General features: G+C 39.4%; 1 protein-coding gene across 1 annotated transcript; it reads left to right on the forward strand.

Moving 5' to 3' along the window:
• The first annotated feature begins 1071 nt into the window (after positions 1 to 1071).
• LOC149284293 (cyclin-G2-like) lies at positions 1072 to 3860 on the forward strand. Its single transcript, XM_089496909.1, has 7 exons — positions 1072 to 1209; positions 1880 to 2017; positions 2125 to 2375; positions 2700 to 2778; positions 2869 to 2967; positions 3405 to 3610; positions 3722 to 3860. Exons 1-7 carry the CDS (start codon positions 1072 to 1074, stop codon positions 3858 to 3860), a joined length of 1050 nt encoding a protein of 349 aa, XP_089353035.1.
• The last annotated feature ends 7472 nt before the right edge of the window (positions 3861 to 11332 follow it).

Below are 11332 nucleotides of genomic sequence, written 5' to 3' on the forward strand. Positions count from 1 at the left end.
ACTATTGTAGAACGTTCTTTTTGTTGTCCTTGAACGAAATCGATCCGCCGTGTGACGTCTGAAGCTCCAGGGCGTAGAAGTATCCGAAACAAAAACAAGCTTTAGCGATAGGGTTGCGATGTTCCTATAGCTGTACAGTCTATAGGCGCTTGTACATAACCGATGTTGTTATGAAGACAGATCCTGTAAATACAGACTCCGTGTCTCGGGCTTAGTGGTATTGGCCAGGAGGTCTGTTTCCCTAATGCGACCAGGACTAGGATCTCTCTGATCTCTTGACATTTGGATATCTGGGTCACCATGTCCCTGGAGTGAAAGAAGCCAAATCTTACAGTCTGTCCTTACGCTGGGAGTACAGGTGAGATCCCGAGACCTTTATGCGATTGTAATGTGAGGGACGCAGTACTTATTATCGTGTTTGTATGTTCTTTCCGCCATAGAATATTCTAATAATAACTCAGTCTTTTTATTGTGATGTCTAACTTCTTGGATATAAAGTAAACACAAGAAATACATTGGATGTATGTATTATATATATATATATATATATATATATATATATATTAGGTAATAGCTCGAGTACTTGCCCTGACATAAGTGTTGGGGGGGGGGGGACTGCTCTTTGTATATCTATCCTTGCGATGTTTCGCTATATTAGTATCTAGTACATATGATTCTATTGGCAGTGGTCAGATCTGTCTGTGATTTGCGGGGTTGGCTTGTTTTTTTCATTGAGGTAGTTGGGTTTTGGGGGGGGGTCGCCTAGTTTTAAAAGGGCTTGGAGGTGGCTGATGACGCTAATCAGCTGAGCGATCCTTGGAAAAATAAACAAAAGCAATCTGCCCCCAGGATGCCTTTCTCGATTTGTGTAGACGTGACTAGCGACCACTGTCCCGATGGGAGCCATAAAGGGACTCTGGTTACCCGAGACAGCTCCTCCTCCTCCTCCTTGTAAGACCAAGGAGATCCGCCCCACATACCAGCTGATCGCTGCTTACGTCTGGGGCCAAAGAAAAACAACTGCAATTCTTTCTTCTTATTTTTCTCATCTTTTGGCCTTCAGTTTCCAGGATGAAAGATTTGGTAGCTATGGATAACACCAGTAACGAGGCCTTCAAGCTCCTGAAGCAATTGAACATTCATCTGGAACAGGAATGTAAATACCAGCCTAGGGAGAAGGGCTTGATCCTCATAGAGTCCACAACTGAGGTGAGAAATGGGATATGCCGTTTATTATGCTTACAGTAGACCAATGTCCATATAATCTACCCTACAGCGGCTTCCGGTGTTCATAGATGTTTGTTTGCACTTTTTTGTTAATTGTATTGTTTTTCCTGTTTTCGTGTCACGGGATCCTTCAGATCCGGTTTTAATATTAACGTTTAGTGTTATGTGATGGGAAAAGGTTATGAGAGGGTACTTACTAAAGGAAACTTGTATGTTGGGGCAGCAGTTGGGTCTAAGTATTGTAATATAGCCCATGTAACTGGTAGAACAATTGATTTTAGAAAATATTTAGATACCTAAAACTATAATATGCCAAATATATGTAGACAAACATAGGAGGCTTGATAGTTTATGGTCTGATCTAACTGTAGGGGCTATGAAACTTGATACGCTTCCTGTCTGCCTTTATCTTCCAATGCACTAATGAATCTACAAGGCTGTTTACCAAGAGCGATTTATCGATAGCCCAACCCTGTATCTGTTTTTGTCAGCGTATTTAACTAGATATCTTTCCTAATCTACAGTGCTATTTTATTCTGATTGCTACAGAATAATTTTATTATATATATATATATATATATATATATATATATATATATATATATATATATATATATATATATATATATATAATTTATTTTTTTTTCTTCAGAATGATAACACCATCTGTCCAAAGTCGAGAAACGCAAAGGTTGAGGATGTGTGGAGTCTCACCAACTTTTTTGCTTTGAGTATGGAAACCTTTGTACTCGCTGTGAACATCTTGGACCGATTCTTGGCAGTAATGAAGGTAACATTTTATATATGGATTGAAAAGAGCCATCTGCTGGGTACTCGTGCCACGCAGTTACAATATTGCGGTCAGGTGCTAAATGTGTCCTCTCCTGTTTTCTGTAGGTGAAGCCAAAGCATCTGTCCTGCATTGGCGTTTGCTGCTTCCAATTGGCAGCTCATGTCGTGGAGGAAGAGTGCAATATCCCATCCATCCATGATGTTATCCGCATCAGCCAATGTAAATGCACTGTTTCTGACCTGAAACGAATGGAGAAGATCATCTCTGAGAAATTGCACTTTGAATTCAAAGCTACCACTGCCTTAACCTTTTTGCACTTGTATCACACAATTCTCCTTTGCCATTCCTCTGAGAGGTAAGCATCTTGTGGTGTTTTTGATCACATTACTGTGCCACAGTTATTGGGGCTTCAATTTAGAATGTAGAGTACATTATTACATGACTAGAATTTTGAAAATAAGTTATTGCTTTAGTTGTGGACTCTGGCTTAGAAGGCCCTAAGAGAATGTGTGTTTTCAAGTCAGGGAGTTCTTAAGAAGCTAATATTTTTATTTGAATAACTTTTTTTTTTTTTTTTTTTTGCGAGGTAGTTTATATCATGTCCACTTATTCAGTGCTTTTTACTGTATCTGCTTAAGTTACCATCACATCTAAAAATTGGATTCTTTCCCAATTATAGAAACGAGGTATTGAATCTTGACAAACTGGAAGCTCAGCTGAAAGCTTGCAACTGCCGACTTGTGTTCTCTAAAGCAAAAGTATGTGTGAAGAATTATTTATTAACTGTTTTATGCATTTATTGGTCGATTTTGGTGAATTCATCCAACATTTCTCCCTTCTCCTTCTAGCCCTCAGTATTAGCACTGTGCCTTCTAACACTTGAAGTAGAAACCTTAAAGTCCCTGGAACTGTTTGAAATTGCTCTGCGTGTGCAAAAGCATTTAAAGGTAAATATAACAGATTTTTAATAGCTTTGCTTCTTAAATTGTGTAAACTCCCAACTAACATTAGTTCCTAGCCTGGTTGCCAGGACCATATGAAGAACCTTGAAGGGTTTAGGCCTAATTTCAAACCAAAATGAAAATGTGTAGCTACAAGACACCCCTGGCTAGTTTTATTGAATAAAGCTATCTCCATTTCTTTCAGAGACGCATGTCAGTATTCCTTGCCTTTTGGGTACTTTTAGATGGCATTTCCGTTCTGGGATCTTTTTTAATGGTTTTCAAACCTGCAAGTAACCACCATGTTTTTAACAGCCACGGCCGCTCTTGTGGGAGGAAGCCTGTTTTTGTTTCTTATGTAAATGAACTGTTGCATATAACACAGGGTTGTTTTTTTGTTTTGTTTGTTTTTTGGCTGATTTTTATATTAATCTTCATTTTAGGTTAACGATTCTGATATGCTGTACTGGAGAGAGTTGGTGTCAAAATGCCTGGCTGATTATTCTTCACCTGAATGCTGCAAACCTGATCACAAGAAACTTGTCTGGATTGTGTCCAGACGCACTGCACAAAACCTCCATAACAGTTACTATAGTGTTCCGGAATTGCCAACCATACCAGAGTGTGGCTACCTAGATGAGAGTGAGAGGTAAGTCTATGCAAAGCAAACTTACACAATGTGACTATCATCTTGTTCTTCAAGTGACTCCTTGCGAAGCTTTCATATATCTCACTCCATAATGGCTGTTTTTCGTTTTAGTGAGGATTCCTGTGAAGATATGAGTAGTGGAGAAGACTGTCTGAGCAGCTCTCCACCCAGTGACCTAGAGGCCTCTTTCTTCTTTGATGAATACAAGCCAAAACTAAAACGCCGGTCACGTCACCTTAACCCTTTGTAACAAAGGAGGAATCTAAAGATTCAATTGTTGCATGCATGGTAGTCTGATCTTACTATATGGAAGAACAAAAGATGCTTGCTCCTTACACATGAGATTTGTATTTTTCAAATTTTTTCATTTCCTCCCTTGTTTTTGAGATTGTTCCTTTTAATCCCAAGAAAGCAGAATACGGTTGCAATGACCATTTGCACATCTGTTGTGCATTGGTTTTTCCTAATTTTAAGCCTGTAGAAGATGTAGCTGGGGAATAGTAAAATGTTACATTTCTGCTAATGTTGTTAAACTTTAGGCACGATACTGGACACATGATACAGAATTAGAATCAGATATGCGTTATACAAAGGTTGCATCTTTTTTTTAGCTGCCTCCTACTTATCACATAGAGGCTACTCCTAATCTACAGTACTGTTTATATGTTTGTTTTAACCGTTTTACATTCCTTTAGCAAATTAATGTTTGAATTTTATGTTTAACAAAAAAATATATATCTTTGTTTTATTTGCATGGCTTCTCCCGTTCAACAGCCTTGATGGTGTAAGTGCCAAGTCAAAAGATACAATGAAATTGTAGTCTGGCAAGCTAATGTTTGGTGCTGAGGAAACTTTAGAAGGGCAATAAACTAATATTGCATGATAGCAAAGTGCTAAATATCAGATGTAGTGGGAGATGTTCCCGTTAAGCTCTGTCTTTATCTGAATATTTATAAAATACTGAAGCACAACGGCGCATTCAATGTATTTGCCAAGCTGTGTGTTTGAATATGCTGATTTTGTACTGTCTCTTTGTGCCCCCCCCCCCCAAAAAAAGAAAAATCTGAAGAAGTCTTCAGAAAAGTTAGCTGTTCAGCGCATGATAAAAACAATCTTTTATTAGTCTACTGGGTTTTTCTTCCATCTTCACCTTCTTTAGTTCAACTAGTGGACATCTTGGCTCTGGCAATGATTAAATGGCATTGTTATTGTTGGTTGGAAAATGTGAACGGTGAAAAATGCTTTAAGTTTTAAGTGTTGGCACCCAAAGTGAATCTGAATCATGGTGAGTGTGATGGTAGAGATGTGAATGGTGCTGTATTGTTTGTACATTATTTTTGTTGTGTAAAATGAAGAAAAAAAATTGTACAGAAAAAAAATTGTAAATTAAGAAAATGTACAGAAAAATGTAAAAACCAAAAATGGAGATAAAAAAATGTATTTTTTTACATGTATGTAGTGTTTTTGTTAAATGGCATGTAGATATTAATTTATTCCATATCACTTTATTGTATATTGGGCTGTTTTTGTGTTTTAGTTTTTTTTTCTACAACAGTCTTAACCAATATAAAAAAAAAAAAAACAATTTAACTTTTTTCAAATGCCTCTTTATGTGTGTTGTAAATAAAAGTACTAGGCCGATATGGGATATGAACACTTTAAAATGTTTTGGTAAAGGGTTGAAAATGTAGAATATAAGTATGGTTAAGGTAACAAATGTCCACCCGCATAATTCAAGTGGCTACTGAAAGTCCCATGAAAAAACAATGATTTTTAGGTTAGCATTGACAAAAAAAAAAAAGTTGTCTTTATTTGTCCCAATAACACAGATAAATAACAATTCTGTTTGCCACAGTCAGGGTGATAAGGAGTCCAGGCTGTTTGTTTAGTAGATTGGGCTACTAGAACACACATACAAATGGCTTATATGTAGCGGTCTAAAAACATGTTATGCAAAACATAACTGTTTTAACCCCTTAATGACCAAGCCTGTACATGTACGGGCTCAAAATGCATTGTTTTTAATGGGTTTAGGGACCGCCCATTGTCCTTAAGACATTAAGAAACATTTTGAATCTAAAATATTGATGTATATTAGAACTTAAGATTCCACCAAACATTACTTATCAATGGGGTTTTCCTAGTAGAGGTTCCGTCTATCCAGGTAGGGCAGGAAATCTGCTGGCGCGATTTCCCCGCTATGGTACTTGCGAGTACTCCATTGCTGGGACGATGCACAATTCTTATCGTAGGACTTACTCCTAGCCCTTGGGCTGCTGGCCTCCATGAATGACGACAAGGATGTCCGAGATGGTGGCCCTTAATCCTTGTGTCAAACGCTTCTTACTGGCATCCTCTAGAATTCATCCCTTCAGACGACATCGGATTCCTTCCTAGGATCTGTATTTGGTCCTTATCAGTTTAGTTAAAGCTCCATTCGAACCTATAGAAGACATTCCTCTCAAACTTCTCACCTGCAAGATGGTCTTGCTAGTAGCCTTGACGTCTGTTTTTGGCTTTCACTGGACCTAGAAAGGGGTCAGCAGTTTCCAGAACTTCGATTGCACACTGGATTGTTTTCACTATTTCAAAGGCCTACCTCTGGGGGAATTACAGCTTATTCCACAAGGGCTGTCTCAACATCTTGGACAGAGGCAGCTGGGGTTCAGTGGATCAGACCTGCAGAGCGGTGGTATGGAAGACCGTGCACACATTCATTAAGCACTATAGGCTCCAGGCTTCCTTTTCACCATGATGCTAAATTGGGAAGAGTCTTGTGGTCTGTGGTTTTGGATCCCACCCTGTTATTATTATTTATTATTTTTCATTTACACAGCGCCAACAGTTTACGCAGCGCTTAATACAATACATATATTCAAGGGGTATGACAAGACCAGAATTTACAGACTAAGACAAACCAATACATTCGGTGGAGAGAGCCCTGCTCGCAAGCTTACAATCTTGAGGGAATGGAGTAGCGTTGTGACATCCATGAAGAAATAGCAGACAAGCAATTGGTAATACGGGACATGAGAGATCAGGAGAAGACAGGCAGATTTGGGTATCAGCTGCGTATAGATGATACTGGAGGCCAAATGAGTTGATTAGTTTGCCAAGAGAGGAAGTATAATGAGAGAACAGCAGAGGGCCAAGGACTGAACCTTGGGGGACACCAACTGAAAGTGGAAGGGGCAATGATGTCTTGCCAGAGAAGTTGACAGAGAAGGAACGGTTAGACAGATATGAGGAGATCCAGGAGAGAGCTGTATCTCGAATGCCTATAGAAGCAAGTGAGTGTAGAAGAAGGTGGTGATCAACAGTATCGAAAGCAGCAGAGAGATCCAGTAGTATTAGAATAGAGAAGTGACCTGTAACTTTGTTCCATCCCCTACCGTGCTACGTGAGCTAGGAGTAATGGTTTTTTTGGTTTATATTAATTTGGTCTTGGTTATTCACTGGGAAAGCGGGGAAGTTCCGGGAGTTTTAAATCCTGCCCTAACTGGATAGGGGGAGCTTCTCCTACCGTGCTACCGGAAGTGATCAAGAAAAGAAATTCTTGGGTAAGAATTTACTTTTTCAGCATTGAATTTAATGAAAATATCTTGCATCTAGCAGTTTATAAAAAACATTTTTTTGTTTGTATTTGCAGCTCATTTAGTAGCTGTTTTATTAACATGTTTATGTCAGGAACCAATTTTTCACTGCCTGAACCATGGCTTTTTTATACCTGTGGTGTTTACATCTGCAACCACTAGTGGCCACCCTTCACCCTCTGGAGCACTCAGAACTCAGGTGTGCCTTGTTACCTGGGTTGAGCCCTAGTCTACATCCAGCTGGGCCTTGTTATCTGGATTACCCTGCCTTTATGAGCCTGCCCTGCCCTTCAGTCAGGGCCTTTGTATTGAAGTCTATGGACCTTCCTGCTGTGGCTCTGCACCTGTACTGTTCCTGGTTCCCTGCTTTGTGTCCTGATCAAGTGGGCTCCCTGCTTTGTGTCCTTCCAAGCGGGCTGTGTGCCTTTTGTACCCTTCCAAGCGGGCTGTGTGCCTTTTGTACCCTTCCAAGCGGGCTGTGTGCCTTTTGCACCCTTCCAAGCGGGCTCTCGGTCTGTCGTGCCCTTCCAAGCGGGCTCCCTGCCAAAAGACTTATTACCTGTATTTTATTTTGCCATACGTCTGGTTACTTGCTTAGATTATATTACCCTTATTTGCTGGTCCTGTTATATACATGAAATACACTGCATTACCTGGATTTCTGTTTGTGGTGTCTTTTGTTTGCATAATCATGCACCGTGGGTTACATACTGAACCCCAAGTATCCCCTGCGCATGGGCTCCTACCTGACCTGATCACCCGAGTCCTGACAGTTTAGCTTGTTTGAGCAGGGCCTCTTACCTTTAATAAATGATCTTTTTTGATCTGTGACAGAAAAGATGTCAAGGAATGGATAGAAGGGACTTTGTAAAACATGATATGTTGTCCCAGCCAACAGATTTTAGATTATTGAAACAAATTGTTTACTTGAGAATTTGTAAGAGTTCTGTAGTAATGAGTTGTGTTTTGCTCCTTGATTTCACTATAAGGCTGGCCCTGTATAATGTATAGTTAGATCAGCGCAGACCTTCATATTGAAGGAATCATTCATAATGAATAGAGAAGTGACTCTCCTGTCAACTGTCCTTTTAGCGAATAAACCCCAAAGTGGGGACTGACCAATCAGGTCATGGAGCTGTCAATAACAGCAGTGCCCTCTTATTCGTGGTGAACACGGCGTCGTGAGGCCAATTTTTATTGATGACAAGTACGTCATGGCTAAGGTCATCATTGGTCACAACTATGTTAAAAAAAATTATTTTTGAAAATGGTCCCACAGTTTTGGACTCTTTATAATATCAGATTTGAAGCTTTAAAGTGAGGGAATTTAAACATACATGGGGTAGGTAGAAGGCTATCCCGAATCTAAGATGAGAGAGCATGGACTGATTAAGGTCTGAGAAATGGGCAGACCGAATGTGTCTCTGAAGGTTTCACTTTAATGAATGCTTTTTAGTTTCCATAGCAACAACCTATCAGTGCCTGTTCCTGTGGCAAATGACATTTAAATACTCCCTGAAAAATGATGACTGAAGCAGGGCTTTACATGGAGAAAAACTATTTCTGGCAAGGGCTTGGACATTCAACGATAAATTATGCTTCTTAGAAGAGACGGACACATTCAACATTCATTCTGCGCAGTTTTTTTTTTTTTTTAAAAACCCAAAACATTTGCTTTCACATAAGTACATTTTGTAAAAGGATTAATTCGCTTATAACCTTCTAACCTTTGCTGATATTTTCCATGAGTAGTTATGCTAAAAAGTCACTAAACCACAGCATGTTTATGCAACCAGAAGAAATAACTTGTTTTTATCTAGCTTGTTAACTCACGGTCAGCCTGAAATGTATGACACTGCAGGCAAATTGGTGAACATGCGACACTAAGCTCTTTTGCCCTCTTTTGACCTTAACATTAAAGGGAAATGTCATTTTATTTTTTGACATGGCTGTTATTTTCCATTCTAGAGTGCCGTAGAATATTATAGTGCTAAATAAATAAACAAATAAAGGGTGTCCTGTTGTTCATGGAGTTTTCTCAAAAAAAAAGCTGTGGACAAAAACCCTTCCGCGCATCCATCCCGCTGTTGTGTCCTTATTTGGGGTCATGGGGTAGGGGTTGTTTTCCTGAGGCTATAGACCTAAACAGTCGTATCAATGTAAGCATTACTTGCTCTAGGATATGAAAACGGTCTGAAACCTTGTGACATGTGAAATTCTACTTGCAGAGGCTTCTGCTGTTAATTATTAGCCATGTCGGGTAAGGGGCCATTGTTCTCCAGAGTAAGCACTTCTCTAAACAAAACAAGAAACAAGATACAAGTGTTATGGGGAACAGAACGCTGGCAATGTTACTGTGGACAGAGAACCTGAGCAAACACAAATAATCACTAAACATTAACTTGATTTCAGTATGTTGGAAATGAGCTGCTACGATCTAGAAGTTTGAATGCACCTGTACTTGTTTACTTTATCACAACAATCCACTGCTGAAAGGTACACATTACCATAGCAACTATGTGTGTATGGGCATACACTTACATGCAAATGGACAGAATACTGGATTAGCACATCTATTACCTCTATAACATGTTTAGTTTGTGTAGGGTGTCTAGTCTAGTTTAAGGGACATGCAAACCCTTGGCATTCAGAGTTTGGCATAAACGATGACTCCCAAGATGCTCTGCAAGTCATAGGCTGTCCAAGTTTACAACTATGCTATTTCATAAATCCAGTGGTGGGTGCCATTTTTTGCACAGCAAGAACAGATTAGAGAGACGGTGTCCCTTTAAATGAACAGTTTTGCCCAGGGACGGACTGGGGATAACAAGGTGCACCTGAAACTTTGTGGTTAGCTGGTGACATAAGTGCAGCCAATGGCTGGATACGCGCAGCTGCTCGCTACTGTTTTATGCTCATGTAGCACGTGGCCGGGCATATCCACCCAAATGCACCACCTGCCCGGTATGCAAGATGGCCCGCCTGGGCCTGATCCTGCCATATTTATCTGAAGACTGCTCTCTATGTAAAAAATATAACCCCCAAGCCTTTTTTGGTGTGAAGAAGACACAATGTAGCATTTCTGGGTTTACACTGATAGTTTTAAACAACATTACCACAGTAAGGACTTTGTTTTTTTAACGTCCTTGTGATTATTTCAGAATTATATATTATAGAGGGCCGTTTATTGAAAGCTTCCATTGTTTCACCGATCACCATTTGAATCATGATCTTTGTCCTTGGTAATTAAAATGGTGATACATGGTTTTGAAGAGATTTAACAAATATGGGAGTTTATTTCAATGGTGGAGAAATGTTAGAACAATAGGTTATAATCTAAAACTAGAGGGTCAGAGGCTGACTGAGATGGTAGTAGATAAATGGAACAGCATCTCAACAGAAGTGGCACATGCTAATACATATTTTTGGGTGTTTCACTGCAAGAAAAGATTAGAGACAGCATTTCTTTAAACAGTTTTGCAACCCCTAGGACAAAATCCATTTGGAGCATGTGAATGCATATTCCCAGCACCTATGCACACATTCACAATGGCATTTAAATGTGAGCTAAGGACTAAGGGTATGGCTACCCCTTTAATGATAAATGCCATCAGAACTTAAATTCTGATCAGATCCAGATATCATACAATGAGCAATTGTCATCAAAATGCATGTATGTACAAACATAGAAGGTTGACAAAAGTGTCACAGGTGCTGTTGTATGTATAACAGTCTTGTAGTTAGTATACACGTGTGTTCACTATCTGTCTACATATTAGCATACATGTGTGTTCACTATCTGTCTACATAAATACATTGCATAAAAAGCATCTACGTTTTCAAAACCTATTTTGTTTCTTCAGCTCTGTCTGGAAATTTCTGCAAGCATTCTGTAGCACTTTTGCCCTTGACCCAGGACACATCCTTAGTAAATGTAACATTTGCATACTTTTCAAGTCAGACAAGTTGAACCTTGTAGTTACTGTGGCCAATCATCATAGTGCAGACTGATCATAATCTGTGAGCAATGAAATTGGATCTCCTAACCACCTACCAGTCACTGAGTTCATATTTGCATAAAGACCTAGTTCTGCATGATCATTTTCACGTGATCTACTGTATATGCTGG

The sequence above is a fragment of the Sceloporus occidentalis genome, unplaced genomic scaffold (genome assembly GCF_023333645.1).
Source record: "Sceloporus occidentalis isolate IW3139 unplaced genomic scaffold, rSceOcc1.0.p SCAF_95, whole genome shotgun sequence".
In the NCBI taxonomy this organism is placed as follows: Eukaryota; Metazoa; Chordata; class Lepidosauria; order Squamata; family Phrynosomatidae; genus Sceloporus; species Sceloporus occidentalis.

Excerpts from the sequence above, each read along its gene's own strand:
- LOC149284293 (XM_089496909.1), top strand. The coding sequence starts at position 1,072 with ATGAAAGATTTGGTAGCTATGGATAACACCAGTAACGAGGCCTTCAAG. Across the intron at positions 2,779-2,868 it reads TTGTGTTCTCTAAAGCAAAA|CCCTCAGTATTAGCACTGTG; the intron begins GTATGTGTGAAG and ends TTCTCCTTCTAG. Across the intron at positions 3,611-3,721 it reads TACCTAGATGAGAGTGAGAG|TGAGGATTCCTGTGAAGATA; the intron begins GTAAGTCTATGC and ends TTTTCGTTTTAG.